Source organism: Nomascus leucogenys, chromosome X (genome assembly GCF_006542625.1).
Source record: "Nomascus leucogenys isolate Asia chromosome X, Asia_NLE_v1, whole genome shotgun sequence".
NCBI classification, from domain to species: domain Eukaryota; kingdom Metazoa; phylum Chordata; class Mammalia; order Primates; family Hylobatidae; genus Nomascus; species Nomascus leucogenys.
This window is the reverse complement of record NC_044406.1, coordinates 63,471,886-63,489,580: the sequence shown is the minus strand read 5'-3', so window position 1 is coordinate 63,489,580 and position 17,695 is coordinate 63,471,886. Positions and strand designations below refer to the sequence as shown.

Genomic DNA, 17,695 nt, shown 5'->3' with positions numbered 1-17,695 from the left:
GAGCCTGGATGTTAAGGCATAGTTCACAGAGATACCTCAAAGAAGAAACTGACCAGTTAGATAATGGGTCAGGGATAAGGAATCTAATGTTTTCAACCTGGTTGTGATGTCAAACAGCCATCATGATCCTGATGAGAACCACAGAGTGTCCACAGAGGAAATGTGAAGTTTACTCTTAAATTTCCTTAGACAGAGCATGGGGTTTTCCCCACTTAAAAAAAAAAAAGTAAAGTTTCATTAATTCTCCTACTCACCTGACCCGTCTCCTTGGAGCTGTTCTGGCCACAGCTGAATCAGAGAAAGAGGGCATTAGAAAACATCTGAAGCATGAAAAAATCTGGTTGCCTATGTCTTTAACTCCCTAAAACCAAAGTCTATAAATTAGAGCTGCTTAAAATTTACATCTCCCATGAAGGATAGAAAGGAAATAAAAGTAAGGAAACTCAGAGCCAAAAAAAAAAGGAGGAAAGGAAGTAAGTTGGAAAAGAAGCAGAGAACCTCCTCCATTCCTGAGAGTAGGGAAATTTCATTTCACCAACCTAAAGAGAGCCCTAGAGGTGATGAACTTAGAACCAACTTAGGCCAGACATCCCAAATCACAGTTGAGTCATCTCTACAAAGACACTTCAAAATGTTCCTGCTTTGAGTGGACTCTACTTACAAGACCCATTAGTGTCACCACTCCTTGACCGGACATTAAGGATGCAACTGCAAAAATAAAAGAGATACTTTATCAAAGGAGGGCTACCGGCACCATAAGCAACCACATATCAAAAATCCCAAATAAGTGAAGAAAACAACCAATCAGAATTCCTGAAATGCAAAAAGGTTTTAATGGCGTTAAGCCCTTAGGAAATTAGGATCACAACAGCACAAGTGAACAAAAATTGGAAGCAATAAGCTGCTCAGTCCTTACTGCTGAATCAAAGAGAGGGGAAGAATGTTAGCTGAGTATCATTAGCTATCAGTGAAAAGCCTGTTTTCTGCCAAGTAATTTATTTCTATTTAAAAGTATGAAAGAGACGCCAGGCATGGAGGCTCACGCCTGTAATCCCACCAACTCGGGAGGCTGAGCGGGGAGGATCGCTTGAGCCCAGGAATTCAAGGTTGCAGTGAGCTATGATGGTGCCACTGCACTGCAGTGTGGGCAACACAAGAACCTGTCTCTAAAAAAATAGTAAAATAAAAAATAAAGACATGAAAGTGAGTCTTGAGAAAAGGGCCTCAGGGGAAAGGACTTGAGGATGAAGAGATTGCAGTCAAAAATTCAAAGGGCAAAAGGGTAAGGAGGTCTCCACTAAGAGTGTACTTCTTGGAGACAGCCTACTGTTTGGGATTGATATCTAGGTAAATGGACAACTACTGAACTCCGTTTCATGCGGAGCCAATGAATGGATGGTTTCAAAGCTGCCACTGCTCCCTGCAGTGAGCCACGATGCTGGGGCCTCTTGCTTCTCTGTCTCATCTGCCAAGGGTCCCAGCACTCTCTCTCCGCTGCTCTGAGACAGGCTACTTTGCCTCTTGCTATCACTTACCAGAGAGCTATGCAGCACCACCTGAGGTGAAGCCAAGCACTTCCTGCTCGGAACCCTTCAGCTCACCAGACAGCAGCTGGCTGGACATCCACTGTCAGCCAGATCCAAACTCCAGCCCAGGGGAATCACACCGCAGTGAGCATCACTTCACCGCCACTGCCACTCCTCCAATGTGGCGCCTGGCTACATCATAGGTCATCTTGTTATTAGTTATTGTGACACATAGCCCACAGAGGTTATCAAAATGCTAAAGGAGGGGGATGTAATAGCTATAAGGAAGTCCAGGCTCTACATACTAAAAGTTAGACTTAGGCCAGGCACAGTGGTTCACACCTGTAATCCCAGCACTTTGGGAGGCCAAGGCGGGTGGATCACTTGAGGTCAGGAGTTCAAGATCAGCCTGACCAACATGGTGAAACCCCGTCTCTACTAAAAATACAAAAATTAGCCAGGCATGGTAGCGTGTGCCTATAATCCCAGCTACTCTGGAGGCTGAGGCAGAAGAATCACTTGAACCCGGGAGGTGGAGATTGCAGTGAGGTGAGATCGTGCCACTGCATTCCAGCCTGGGCAACAGAGCAAGACTTGGTCTCAAAAAAATAAAAATAAAAACTAAAGTAAACTAAAAATAAAACTAAAAGGGAGTAAACACTGATAAGGGCTTAGACTAGTAGAGCCTGGATGTTAAGGCATAGTTCACAGAGATACCTCAAAGAAGAAACTGACCAGTTAGATAATGGGTCAGGGATAAGGAATCTAATGTTTTCAACCTGGTTGTGATGTCAAACAGCCATCATGATCCTGATGAGAACCACAGAGTGTCCACAGAGGAAATGTGAAGTTTACTCTTAAATTTCCTTAGACAGAGCATGGGGTTTTCCCCACTTAAAAAAAAAAAAGTAAAGTTTCATTAATTCTCCTACTCACCTGACCCGTCTCCTTGGAGCTGTTCTGGCCACAGCTGAATCAGAGAAAGAGGGCATTAGAAAACATCTGAAGCATGAAAAATCTGGTTGCCTATGTCTTTAACTCCCTAAAACCAAAGTCTATAAATTAGAGCTGCTTAAAATTTACATCTCCCATGAAGGATAGAAAGGAAATAAAAGTAAGGAAACTCAGAGCCAAAAAAAAAAGGAGGAAAGGAAGTAAGTTGGAAAAGAAGCACAGAACCTCCTCCATTCCTGAGAGTAGGGAAATTTCATTTCACCAACCTAAAGAGAGCCCTAGAGGTGATGAACTTAGAACCAACTTAGGCCAGACATCCCAAATCACAGTTGAGTCATCTCTACAAAGACACTTCAAAATGTTCCTGCTTTGAGTGGACTCTACTTACAAGACCCATTGGTGTCACCACTCCTTGACCGGACATTAAGGATGCAACTGCAAAAATAAAAGAGATACTTTATCAAAGGAGGGCTACCGGCACCATAAGCAACCAATTATCAAAAATCCCAAATAAGTGAAGAAAACAACCAATCAGAATTCCTGAAATGCAAAAAGGTTTTAATGGTGTTAAGCCCTTAGGAAATTAGGATCACAACAGCACAAGTGAACAAAAATTGGAAGCAATAAGCTGCTCAGTCCTTACTGCTGAATCAAAGAGAGGGGAAGAATGTTAGCTGAGTATCATTAGCTATCAGTGAAAAGCCTGTTTTCTGCCAAGTAATTTATTTCTATTTAAAAGTATGAAAGAGACGCCAGGCATGGAGGCTCACGCCTGTAATCCCACCAACTCGGGAGGCTGAGCGGGGAGGATCGCTTGAGCCCAGGAATTCAAGGTTGCAGTGAGCTATGATGGTGCCACTGCACTGCAGTGTGGGCAACACAAGAACCTGTCTCTAAAAAAATAGTAAAATAAAAAATAAAGACATGAAAGTGAGTCTTGAGAAAAGGGCCTCAGGGGAAAGGACTTGAGGATGAAGAGATTGCAGTCAAAAATTCAAAGGGCAAAAGGGTAAGGAGGTCTCCACTAAGAGTGTACTTCTTGGAGACAGCCTACTGTTTGGGATTGATATCTAGGTAAATGGACAACTACTGAACTCTGTTTCATGCGGAGCCAATGAATGGATGGTTTCAAAGCTGCCACTGCTCCCTGCAGTGAGCCACGATGCTGGGGCCTCTTGCTTCTCTGTCTCATCTGCCAAGGGTCCCAGCACTCTCTCTCCGCTGCTCTGAGACAGGCTACTTTGCCTCTTGCTATCACTTACCAGAGAGCTATGCAGCACCACCTGAGGTGAAGCCAAGCACTTCCTGCTCGGAACCCTTCAGCTCACCAGACAGCAGCTGGCTGGACATCCACTGTCAGCCAGATCCAAACTCCAGCCCAGGGGATCACACCGCAGTGAGCATCACTTCACCGCCACTGCCACTCCTCCAATGTGGCGCCTGGCTACATCATAGGTCATCTTGTTACTAGTTATTGTGACACATAGCCCACAGAGGTTATCAAAATGCTAAAGGAGGGGGATGTAATAGCTATAAGGAAGTCCAGGCTCTACATACTAAAAGTTAGACTTAGGCCAGGCACAGTGGTTCACACCTGTAATCCCAGCACTTTGGGAGGCCAAGGTGGGTGGATCACTTGAGGTCAGGAGTTCAAGATCAGCCTGACCAACATGGTGAAACCCCGTCTCTACTAAAAGTACAAAAATTAGCCAGGCATGGTAGTGTGTGCCTATAATCCCAGCTACTCTGGAGGCTGAGGCAGAAGAATCACTTGAACCCGGGAGGTGGAGATTGCAGTGAGGTGAGATCGTGCCACTGCATTCCAGCCTGGGCAACAGAGCAAGACTTGGTCTCAAAAAAATAAAAATAAAAACTAAAGTAAACTAAAAATAAAACTAAAAGGGAGTAAACACTGATAAGGGCTTAGACTAGTAGAGCCTGGATGTTAAGGCATAGTTCACAGAGATACCTCAAAGAAGAAACTGACCAGTTAGATAATGGGTCAGGGATAAGGAATCTAATGTTTTCAACCTGGTTGTGATGTCAAACAGCCATCATGATCCTGATGAGAACCACAGAGTGTCCACAGAGGAAATGTGAAGTTTACTCTTAAATTTCCTTAGACAGAGCATGGGGTTTTCCCCACTTAAAAAAAAAAAAGTAAAGTTTCATTAATTCTCCTACTCACCTGACCCGTCTCCTTGGAGCTGTTCTGGCCACAGCTGAATCAGAGAAAGAGGGCATTAGAAAACATCTGAAGCATGAAAAAATCTGGTTGCCTATGTCTTTAACTCCCTAAAACCAAAGTCTATAAATTAGAGCTGCTTAAAATTTACATCTCCCATGAAGGATAGAAAGGAAATAAAAGTAAGGAAACCCAGAGCCAAAAAAAAAAAAAAAAAGAGGAAAAGAAGCAAGTTGGAAAAGAAGCGGAGAACCTCCTCCACTCCTGACAGTAGGGAAATTTCATTTCACCAACCTAAAGAGAGCCCTAGAGGTGATGAACTTAGAACCAACTTAGGCCAGACATCCCAAATCACACTTGAGTTATCCCTACAAAGACACTTCAAAATGTTCCTGCTTTGAGTGGACTCTACTTACAAGACCCATTGGTGTCATCACTGCTTGACTGAACACTAAGGATGTAACTGCAAAAATAAAAGAGATACTTTATAAAAGGAGGGCTATCGACACCATAAGCAACCACATATCAAAAATCTCAAATAAGTGAAGAAAACAACCAATCAGAATTCCTGAAATGCAGAAAGGTTTTAATGGCTTTAAGCCCTTAGGAAATTAGGATCACAACAGCACAAGTGAACAAAAATTGGAAGCAATAAGCTGCTCAGTCCTTAGTGCTGAATCAAAAACACAGGAAGAATGTTAGCCGAGTTATTACTAGCTATCAGAGAAAAGCCTGTTTTCTGCCAAGCAATTTATTTCCATTTAAAGGTATGAAAGCAACACCAGGCATGGAGGCTCACGCCTGTAATCCCACCAACTCGGGAGGCTGAGCGGGGAGGATCGCTTGAGCCCAGGAATTCAAGGTTGCAGTGAGCTATGATGGTGCCACTGCACTGCAGTGTGGGCAACACAAGAACCTGTCTCTAAAAAAAAGTAAAATAAAAAATAAAGACATGAAAGTGAGTCTTGAGAAAAGGGCCTCGGGGGAAAGGACTTGAGGATGAAGAGATTGCAGTCAAAAATTCAAAGGGCAAAAGGTTAAGGAGGTCCCCGTTAAGAGTGTACTTCTTGGAGACAGCCTACTGTTTGGGATTGATATCTAGGTAAATGGACGACTACTGAACTCTGTTTCATGCGGAGCCAATGAATGGATGGTTTCAAAGCTGCCACTGTGCCCTGCAGTGAGCCACGATGCTGGGGCCTCTTGCTTCTCTGTCTCATCTGCCAAGGGTCCCAGCACTCTCTCTCCACTGCTCTGAGACAGGCTACTTTGCCTCTTGCTATCACTTACCAGAGAGCTATGCAGCACCACCTGAGGTGAAGCCAAGCACTTCCTGCTCGGAACCCTTCAGCTCACCAGACAGCAGCTGGCTGGACATCCACTGTCAGCCAGATCCAAACTCCAGCCCAGGGGAGTCACACCGCAGTGAGCATCACTTCACCGCCACTGCCACTCCTCCAATGTGGCGCCTGGCTACATCATAGGTCATGTTGTTACTAGTTATTGTGACACATAGTCCACAGAGGTTATCAAAATGCTAAAGAAGGGGGACATAATAGCTATAAGGAAGTCCAGGCTCTACATATTAAAAGTTAGACTTCAGCTGGGCACGGTGGCTCACGCTTGTAATCCCAGCACTTTGGGAGGCCGAGGCAGTTGCATTGCTTGAGGTCAGGAGCTCAAGATCAGCCTGACCAACATGGTGAAACCCCATCTCTACTGAAAATACAAAAATTAGCCAGGCCTGTTGGCAGGCGCCTGTAATCCCAGCTACTCAGGAGGCTGAGGCAGGAGCATCACTTGAACCCAGGAGGCAGAGGTTGCAGTGAGCCAAGATCCACACCACTGTACTCCAGCCTGGGCCACAGAGTGAGACCCCATCAAAAAAAAAAAAGTTAGACTTAGCCACTTCTTTGGGGCTTTTCATTTGGCCTAGAGGCTGATACTGTGCTGCCTGTATACTTTTCTAATCTTTCAAAATACATGATGGCTCAACTCCTTGATTAAACTTCCTATGCATTTCTCAACCACTGTACATTGGACTTACTCAGTAGTAGACTTCAAGTTTTTTTCTTTAATCAGGAAAGAAACCTTTTGCTGGGTGTACGGTTTCCCATGTATGGGTCAATATGTGATGTTAGTTGTCAGTAAACAGCACTATATATTATATAAACTAACAGCTGATTCAGACTTCATCCATCTTTTTACATACTTTTGTGTTACAAACACAGCTATTTTTTTGAGAGGTCAGGCAAAAGCAACAAAGGATCAACATGAGGCAAAAAGTTACATGACAGAGAGCCCCACCCAAATCCCTAATGTCAAAATATCAAATTCCAGGTAGGATAGTAACCAACAGGTGAGGTAGTCCAAGGAAAGCACTAAGGAAGAAATACATGGTCAAAAAGAAGGCAGATTTTGTTTGGTATCTTTTCCAAGTAATATTCATCACCAGGGGAACAAGTCCCTAGAATGTATTTCAAGGCTTATGTTATTGTTATTAGAAAATATACGCAGGTGGCTGAATGCAGTGGCTCATGCTTGTAATCAGCACTTTGGGAGGCTACGGCGGGAGGATTACTTGAGCCCAGGAGTTCAAGACCAGCCTGGGCAACATGGTGAAACCGTCTCTACAAAAAAAAAAAAATCAAAAAACGAGGCTGGAAGGTTGCTTCAGCCCGAGAGTTCGGGGCTGCAGTGAGCCATGATAGCGCCACTGCAGTTCCCACCTGGGTGACAGGAGTGAGACCCTGTCTTGAAAAAAAAGAAAATATATGCATACTAGCTGACATGTTAAGAATCGGGGAAAAGGAAAAAAGGAGGCTGGGTGCAGTGGCTCACGCCTGTAATCCCAGCACTTTGGGAGGCCGAGGCGGGTGATCACCTGAGGTCAGGAGTTTGAGACCAGCTGGGCCAACATAGCAAAATGCCGTCTCTACTAAAAAATACAAAACTTAGCTGGGTGTGGTAGCACATGCCTGTAGTCCAAGTTCTTTGGAGGCTGAGGCAGGAGAATCACTTGAAACCCGGAGGCAGAGGTTGCAGTGAGCCAAGATTGCACCACTGCACTCCAGCCTGGGTGACAGAACGAGACTCTGTCTCAAAAAAAAAAAAAAGGAAATATATGCAGGCCAGGTACACTGTAGTCCCAGCTATGCAGGGGGTAGGAGAGGACTGCATGAGCCCGAGTTGGAGGCCTCAGTGCACCATGATCACACCTGTGAATAGCCACTGTACTCTGGCCTGGGAAATACAGCGAGACCACCCCCACCACGCCCCGTTAAAAAAAAGAATATATGCATTGAAGGAAGAAGAACCAGAACTCTATCATGAAAGGACTAAGAAATAACATTGGAAGGCTTTAAAGATACATTTAAAAAAAAAAAGAAAACTCAAAAACTATAGAAGAGCTGTGAGCAGTGGCTCATGCCTATAATCCCAACACTTTGGGAGGTCGAGGCCGGAGGATCACTTGGGAGCAGGAGTTCAAGACTAGTGTGGGCACCATAGCGAGACTCTTTGTCTTTACAAAAAATATTTTTAAATTAGCTGGATGTGGGATCCTCCCAGCTACTCAGGAGGATCCCTTGAGCCCAAGAGTTCGAGGCTGCAGTCAGCTATGATGGCATCACTGCACTCCCACCTGGCTGACAAAGAAAAAAAAAAAAACTTTAAAAAAAGTTATAAAAGATCCAAAGAAGATCTATTTTATTTTATTTTATTCATTTATTTATGAGACAGAGTCTCGCTCTGTCACCTAGGTTGCAGTGCAGTGGCGCGATCTCGGCTCACTGCAACCTCCACCTCCTGGGTTCAAGTGATTCTCCTGCCTCAGCCTGTGGAGTAGCTGGGATTACAGGCATGTGTCACCACGCCCGGCTCATTTTTGTATTTTTAGTAGAGACGGGGTTTCACCATGTTGGCCAGGCTGGTCTTGAACTCCTGACCTCAGGTGATCTGCCCGCCTTGGCCTCCCAAAGTACTGGGATTACAGACGTGAGCCACCACGCCTGGCCAGATCTCTCCTTTAAAACTTTAAAAGGCTATAAATCATAAAGATTATGTATGCTTTTATATGACTACAGAAATATCTCTAGAAGAAATGCTGCCAAATTATTCAAAATTATTACCTCAGAAGAATGGGAGGATGCATGCATGTGAAGGCTGACTTTCACATTTTACTTTATATGCTTCTGTACTGTTCATTTTCACCACAGACCTATATTCCCTTAGTAATTTTTACAACTCAATAAATATGTTATAATATGATTAGGATATCTGTGGTTCATTCATTCACTAATTAGACATTTATCGAGCATCTACTATATGCTTGGTACTGGGGCTACAAAAAAGAAAAAAAGAATGACTTCTAGGGATCTCACAGTCTAGTGGCAAAGACAAAAAAACAAATAGACAATATTCATGAGCCTTACTCTAGAACAACAGGAATCAGAAACTGCATTTTTGGCCAGATGCAGTGGCTCACACCTGTAATCCCAGCAATTTAGGAAGCCAAGGTGGGTGGATCCCTTGAACCCAGGAGCTCCAGACCAGCTTGGCCAACATGGCGAAAGCCCATCTCTACTAAAAATACAAAAATTTTAAATAGCCAGGCATGGTGGCGCACACCTGCAACCCCAGCTACTGGGGAGGCTGAGGAACAAGAATCACTTGAACCCAGGAGACAGAGGTTGCAGTGAGTTTGCAGTGAGCTGAGATTGTGCCACTGCACTCCAGCCTGGGCGACAGAGCAAGACTGTTTAAAAAAAAAATCCAAGAAACTACATTTTTAACAAGCACCCCCAGGCAATTCTGATCCAGGAAGCTGGCAGACCACACTTTCAGCAACACCAGTTAAGTGTGACAGCCTTCTTTTCCTTGAAATCAGGAATTGAAAATATCAATAGAATGCTAATTAAGTAACTTTGGCATTGTCAAGAAATTTAAAACATAGCCAACCCACTAGGTGACCCATTTGCTTTTCTGATTATTTTAAATTCAGCCTAACAGGATAATTTTAAAAATATAATATTTCTGCATATCATCAAGGCTATCTTGTAATAGTATTGACAAAACAAAGAATCTTGCTTGGGCTAAAAAAGACTAGTCAGTGGGCATCAGAGAGAACTAATTAGGCTTATCAATGAAAACCAGACCCCCACCTCTTGCATTATGCATTTCGGTACAACTCTGCCTTTGAAGTGCCAATCCCTCCTTCCCCGCCCCCTTCACTGTGTTAATGACCTTGTCTCATAAGACACTAGGATAATAGAAGCAATCAGCTAGGAACTCACTCATCCTCCCACCAAGAAATCTCCAGAACTAACTGCAACCATACTAGACTCTCTGCCTTCTCTATCACTAACAACGGAACACAGTGTCCCTACCACTATCAAAGACCAATCCCTCCCTTGTACTTTGGACCTGTCTCCTCTAGCCTTCTCAAGGATTGTATTCCGGTAGTTCCAGCACTCTGTGCTGCATCATTCTTCCCTCTCTCCTGAATCATTCATGCTACTAGCCCTAGACTCCATGTCCCCAACTTTATATTAATAGCCTTGAGCTCTTCACTGAACTCCAACTGTCTACTTGACACCTTGGATATTTATTAAGTATTTAAAAGGTAACATGGGCCAGGTGCAGTGGCTCACACCTGTAATCCCAGCATTTTGGGAGGCTGAGGCAGGCGGATCACCTGAGGTCAGGAGTTCAAGATCAGCCTGGCCAACATGGTGAAACCCCGTCTCTACTAAAAATACAAAAATTAGCCAGGTGTGGTGGCAGGTGCCTGTAATCCCAGCTACTTGGGAGGCTGAGGTTGGAGAATCGCTTGAACCCAGGAGGCGGAGGTTGCAGTGAGCTGAGATCGCACCACTGCACTCAAGCCTGGGCAACAAGAGTGAAACTCCATCTCAAAAAAAAAAAAAAGTAACATGGCCAACAACACAGAACTCTATTTTCTCCTTCAATCCTGTTCCTATCCCAGCCCTATCCATCTCAGTCAATGGCACCACTATCTACCCAGTAATGCCAAATAACTGAGGAGTCATCCTTGATTTCTTTCTTTCCCTCACCTCCCATATCCAACCCATCTGCAAGACCTGTTGGCTCCACTTCTCTAATATGTTTTTTTTTTTTTTTTGAGATGGAGTTTTGCTCTTGTTGCCCAGGCTGGAGTGCAATGGCACAGTCTCAGCTCACCGCAGCCTCCGGCTCCCAGGTTCAAGCGATTCTCCTGCTTCAGCCTCCCAAGTAGCTGGGATTACAGGCATGTGCCACCAAGCCCGGCTAATTTTGTATTTTTAGTAGAGACGGGGTTTCTTCATGTTGGTCAGGCTGGTCTCAAACTCCCAACCTCAGGTAATCTGCCCGCCTCGGCCTCCCAGAGTGCTGGGATTATAGGCGTGAGTCACCGCGCCCAGCCTTCTCTAATATATTTCATCTAATCTAAGACACATTATTACATATACGTCCTCCATTAAAGAAAAGAAAACACTACCAAACTACAACCTGCCATCAAATGTATGATACATGCCAATTTCAGAAATGCAAAAATGTGAAAAGACATCTCCGAATTTATGAACTACAATATATTACATATTCATCCAAATCTCTCCAACTCCACTAGTAGCACCCTACTCTAAGCCACCATCACTTCTAGACTTTTATAATACCAAGTTCTTGGGCCTCAGTTGAAAAACAAAAACAAAAAAAAAATGTTTATTTCATAGGGCTATTGTGGAAAGTAAACAAGATCCTATCTGCCCTCCTCTGTACTCCTATGGCATCATGCACATCTGCCCCATCGCAGTGTTTATCACACTGTACTGTAACTGCCTGTTTACATGTTTCTAACCCCCACCCCAGACAGTAAGCTATGCAAGGACTTGGAAGTGTATTTGTTTCACATTGTTCCATACAAAGTCAGGATTCAATAAGTATTTTTTAAATGAATGAATATATGAATGAATCTCAAAGAGTGATTCCAAAGACCCCTTCTATTATTTTCCACCCCCTAAAAAAACCTCAAGTTGTGAAAGAATTCTGCCTACTAGATCTCACTAAGTAATAATTTTCTGTGTGTAAAAATGTAATTACACATATATGCCCATCTGTGTGAAGGTTCAAGGTAAAGAGTCAGCTCAAAGTAAAAAACAAAAAAGCTAACAATCTTATCTTTGTTAATGAAAATACAATGCCCAGATCAAGGGAAGTAGCAGTCCCAATTTGGAGCTAAGATGGGTTAGAGACTGGCAGGCTGGTGTCTGGCCTCAAGGGCTATCTCCAACCAGAGGCCCAAGATCTGCTTTTTGGACCTGTAGCTTCAGAAACTCAGATTTATCAATTCTTCATCAAATGCTAAAGGCATGACTCCTGTCAACCAAATTCACAAGGGGCTAATAATAACACATAACCCAGTTACCTCTCAGGACAACTGAGACTAACGATCCACCCCGGGCACTCCCTATTTGAGGGCAAGTGACTGAGGGTCATGGAGCTGCAATTTGACCTTTTGCTTTTTTTTTTTTTTTTTTTTTTTTTTGAGACGGAGTCTCGCTCTGTCGCCCAGGCTGGAGTGCAGTGGCGCAATCTCGGCTCACTGCAAGCTCCGCCTCCCGGGTTCCCGCCATTCTCCTGCCTCAGCCTCTCCGAGTAGCTGGGACTACAGGCGCCCGCCACCACGCCCAGCTAATTTTTTTGTATTTTTAGTGGAGACGGGGTTTCACCATGGTCTCGATCTCCTGACCTCGTGATCCGCCCGCCTCGGCCTCCCAAAGTGCTGGGATTACAAGCGTGAGCCACCGCGCCCGGCCCTTTTGCTTTTTTTTTTTTGAGACAAGGTTACACTCCTGTCACCCAGGCGGAAGTGCAATGGCGCGATCTCAACTCACTGCAACCTCCACCTGCTGGGCTCAAGCAATTCTCCCACCTTAGCCCCCCAAGCAGCTGAGACTACAGGTGTGTGCCATTGTGCCTGGCTAATTTTTTGTATTTTTTTTTTTTGTAGAGACAGGGTTTCACCATGTTGGCCAGGCTGGTCTCAAACTCCTGGACTCAAGCCATCTGCCCACCTCAGCCTCCCAAAGTGCCGGGATTACAGGTGTGAGCCACTGGGCTCGGCCACCTTTTGCATTTTTTATCACACACGATTCAGGAGACTGAATCAATAATAAAAAACCTCCCAACAAAGAAAAGCCCAGGATCATATTGATTCACTGGTGAATTCTACCAAAAATTTAACGAAGAATTAACACTAATCATTTTTTTTTCTTTTCTTTTTTTTTTTTTTTTTTTGATATGGAGTCTCCCTCTGTCACCCAGGCTGGAGTGCAGTGGTGCGATCTCGGCTTACTGCAAGCTCTGCCTCCCAGGTTCACGCCATTCTCCCGCCTCAGCCTCCCGAGTACCTGGGACTACAGATGCCTGCCACCACGCCCAGCTAAATTTGTTTTTGTATTTTTGGTAGAGATGGGGTTTCACTGTATTAGCCAGGATGGTCTCGATCTCCTGACCTCGTGATCCGCCCGCCTCGGCCTCCCAAAGTGCTGGGATTACAGGCGTGAGCCACTGCACCTGGCTATTAATTTTTAAATTAAATGCTATGAGGCCGGGTGCGGCAGTCACGCCTGTAATCCCAGCACTTTGGGAGGCTAAAGCAGGCAAATCGCTTGAGCCCAGGAGTTCGAGACTAGACTGGGCAACTTGGTGGTCTCTACAATAAAATACAAAAATTAGCTGGGCATGGTGGTGCATCTGTAGTCCCAGCTACTCTGAAGGCTGAGGTGGGAGGATCGCTTAAGACCAGAAGGCAGAGGATGCAGTGAGTCATGATCATGCCACTGCACTCCAGCCTGGGTGACAGAGTAATACTGTCTCAAACAAACAACAAAAAAAATTAAATACTACGAAAAGCACCTTTGGGCATTTAATTGGCTTCATAAACTGGATTTTCCTATGCTTGGTTGCCAAAAATCAAATTACTCAATCAAAAGTATGTCCAGCTGCACACAGTGGCTCACACCTGTAATCCCAGCACTTTGGGAGGCTGAGGCGGATGGATCACTTGAGGCCAGGAGTTCAAGACCAGCCTGGCCAACATGGTGAAATCCCATCTCTACTAAAAATACAAAAAAAAAAAAATTAGGCGGGTGTGGTGGCATGCGCCTGTAATCCCAGCTACTCAGGAGGCTCAGGCACGAAAATTGCTCGAACCCAGGAGGCAGAGGCTGCAGTGAGCCAAGATTGCGCCACTGCACTCCAGCCTTGACAATAGAGCAAGACTCTGTCTCAAAAAAAAAAAAAAAAAGAATCTAATAGTATGTCCAATTTTATAGCTCTTGGTACATCTGCTTAATCATTTCCAAAGGGTTGTGTCAGTTTATGATGTCAGCAGCATTACTATAATAGGATTAAATATTTAAAATTTACTAATAGGTAAATGATTTTTAAATTAGCATTCCTTTTTATTACTTGTTAAGATGTATATTTGCCAATGTTGGCATCATTCTTTTGCTAATCCCCTCCACACCCCCCGCTTTCTTAAACAAAAAATAGAGATGAGGTCTTGCAATGTTGCCCAGGCTGGTCTCAAACTCGTAAGTTCCAGCATTCCTCCTGCCTCAACCTCGCAAAGTGCTAGGATTACAGGCGTGAGCCACCCCGCCGCCTACCCACATTTTTAATGACTATGGCAAAATAATGTTTACCAGGTCGTTTTTTTTCTAACTGATAAAGAACTCTGAAAAACAGCAGTGAGTGACACTCTGTCCTTGCTCTTCCCGGAGACAATGTATCTTATTTATCCTTCTAGAAAATTAAGTGTAAGCACACATCAGAACAAGTACACACACCATTTTCTTATTTTTTTTTTACAAATAATATTATGCTATATGCATTGTTCTGCAGCTTGCATTTTTCACTTTATATTTCTTAGTAGTCTTGTCATTATCAGTACACATAGCTCTCACCACATTTTTGCAATGAACCCTAATTTATTCAACTAGACCCTTAGGCCATTTCAGCTCTTTTCAAATTTGTGCTATCACAAACAGTGCTGCAATGAATGTTCTTGTACATATTTCTCTATGTACTGGTAATTAAATCATATATCCTTCTTCCACAAAAGCGAACAAAGACCAAAATAACCTGTAAATGTCTATATATGATTACATGAACATGGAGAAAAGTATGGAAGGCTAGCTACATAAATATTTAGCATGGGTTACAGGGAGAAAGGCCATGTGAGAAGGGGAAAAAAAAGTCAAGAAAAAATAAGACTGAATTACAATTACTGAATTACATGTATGATATAATCACATTTATGCACTCATGTATATGGGAGTACAAGTATAAAGAAATTAAATGATTTTAAAAGAAAAAGTCTCAGTAGTGGAACTGCTACTTCAAAGGACATGGGCATTTAAACTGTGATACTGCCAGACTGCCCTCCAAAAAGGTTATACCAAATACATACTCCCACAAAGAACGTAGGAGATTTTCTGTTTTCCTATAAATTTGCAACACTGGGTATCATCAAACTTTTTGCAAATATATAAAAAATGGTATCTCATTTTAAAATTTATCATTTCTTTACTTTTCCAAGCGGGAGAAAAAAAATAAATAAGATTTATCATTCCTTTAATGAGAAGCAATATAATTAAAATTTATCACTTATTTAATGAGAAGCAATATAATTAAAAGCTGATTTTTTTTTTTTTTTTTTGGAGAGAGGGTCTCACTCGGGGTTGCGGAGGCTGGAGTGCAGTGGCGCAATCTCGGCTTACTGCTGCCTCGACTTCCCGGGCTCAGGTGATTCTCCCACCTGAACCTCGACTACAGGTACAGCCGCCGTGCCCAGCTCGTTTTTTTATTTTTTGTAGAGGCAGAGTTTCATCATCTTGCCCAGGCTGGTCTCAGGACTCAAGCGATCCGCCCACCTCTGCCTCCCAAAGTGTGCCCGGCCAAAGCTGAAAATTTTAATGTCTGAAGTCCGTTTGTATTTTTTTTTTCCCAGAGAGCTACCTTCTAATATTCTTTGTCATGTTCCATGCGTTTGTTCACCTTTTTCTAAATTACTGATTTATAAAAAGCTTTTTGTTAAGGAAAATAGCCCTTTATATTTGTAATACAATTCCAGTTTATTTACCATATTTATGTTTTGTTTGATATCAAACTTAGACTTTTCTACTCCAAAAACTATTGGAAACAAAATCCATCTATTGTTTTCTAACATTTTAATGGTTTCATTTTTTATTTTAAAATATTTGATCCATCCGTAATTTATTTTGGCATAAGCAATAATAAGGCAAAAACCCAAGTCTCATTTTTTTCCAAATGATTAGCCAGTTATCCTCAAATGGTTTGTTGACTAATCCATTTTTCCCCATTGATTTGAAATGTTGAAATGTCGTTTTTCTTGTTTAGTAAATTTTCTTATGTACTTAGGTCTATTTCCAGACTTTCTGTTGGTTTGTACCTTCCCCCATATCATACCCTTACATGCGTATCTGTGAGGGAGGAAAATAGGGTAGTGTTCCAGAAGAGAAAAAACTTAGAGACAGGCAGCTATCTTAAAAATAGCTCCTGATCAAATCACCGCACTCCAACCTGGGCGACAGAGCAGACCCTGTCTCTCACACACACACAAAAATACCTCATGTTGGAAGCTCTCTGAACCTTTATTGGTTCAGGGTGCATCTCCATAAAAAAATTTAAAACAAAAACATCTTGTGTTATCATGGAGAAGAAAAATACTTGTGTACCTCTAGAGGCAGCACTATCGATACTGGCGTGGAACAACAGGTTTTAATTGCATCAGAATGAAGAACTTTCTAGAAACCACATATATTCAACAATGCACTGTTGCCTCAAATGTCGCCATTTCCTGGCCACTAACAGAGAAATTATATAGCGGATTCAAGAATTTCATAGGAGGCTGGACTCCTAGTTTGTAAAATCCTTCTTTAAAATTCTCATTTTATAACAAACCAAGTTATACGCTCTACAGATACTAAAGGAAATAAACATACTTCTCGAGAAAGCTGTTTTGCCAATACGGTAACACTAAACTAAAAGAAAACAGAACTTTCCAAATCTCACCAATCCTCGTCCTCCGGCTCTTGCAAGCGGGGCAGCTCTTCTTTGTACCCATCCATGTCTGTAGTGAAGACAAAGATGCACTTTCTTAAGAAAGCCAGAACTCGGCCGGGCGCAGTGGCTCACGCCTATAATCCCAGCACTTTGGGAGGCCGAGGAGGGCAGATCACGAGGTCATGAGATCGAGACCATCCTGGCTAACACGGTGAAACCCCGTCTCTACTAAAAATACAAAAAATTAGCCAGGCGTGGTGGCGAGCGCCTGTAGTCCCAGCTACTCGAGAGGCTGAGGCAGGAGAATGGTGTGAACCCAGGAGGCAGAGCTTGCAGTGAGCCGAGATTGTGCCACTGCACTCCAGCCTGGGCGACAGAGCTAGACTCCATCTCAAAAAAAAAAGAAAAAAAAAGAAAGCCAGAACTCAAAACCAGAGACATCTCTACATTTACATTCTGCATTTATCTTTGGGTATCTTCCCCACCTTAAAGCCGATTTGCTCTGCAAAATGAAAAGGATTGGCCGGGTGCGGTGGCTCACGCTTGTAATCCCAGCACTTTGAGAGGCCGAGGCGGGCGGATCACGAGGTCAGAAGATCGAGACCACGGTGAAACCCCGTCTCTACTAAAAATACAAAAAAAAAATTAGCCGGGCGTGGTGGCGGGCGCCTGTAGTCCCAGCTACTCGGAGAGGCTGAGGCAGGAGAATGGCGTGAACCCGGGGGGGCGGAGCTTGCAGTGAGCCGAGATTGCGCCACTGCACTCCAGCCTGGGCAACAGAGCAAGACTCCGTCTCAAAAAAAAAAAAAAAAAAAATGAAAAGGATTTAAATTTGTTTTGTTGCAAACTTTTCCCACTCAGGCCTCTACCACCCCAATCCCTTCCCACCCTGCACCAGCCCCCACTTCCCACTCCCTCCACTCCCACCTCAACTTGCCAG

General features: G+C 43.5%; 1 protein-coding gene across 1 annotated transcript in view; it reads right to left on the bottom strand.

The window, feature by feature from the left end:
• GCNA (germ cell nuclear acidic peptidase) overlaps nt 1-16,820 on the bottom strand; it is a 37,686-nt gene extending 20,866 nt beyond the window's left edge. Inside the window, exons 1-6 of the mRNA XM_030806508.1 lie at nt 16,765-16,820; nt 5,082-5,128; nt 4,669-4,702; nt 2,869-2,915; nt 2,463-2,496; nt 255-288 (exon numbers count right to left, since the gene is read on the bottom strand). Coding sequence (XP_030662368.1) covers nt 255-288; nt 2,463-2,496; nt 2,869-2,915; nt 4,669-4,702; nt 5,082-5,128; nt 16,765-16,820 — 252 coding nt within the window. The remainder of the gene's footprint in view (nt 1-254; nt 289-2,462; nt 2,497-2,868; nt 2,916-4,668; nt 4,703-5,081; nt 5,129-16,764) is intronic.
• Nucleotides 16,821-17,695: the final 875 nt, after the last annotated feature.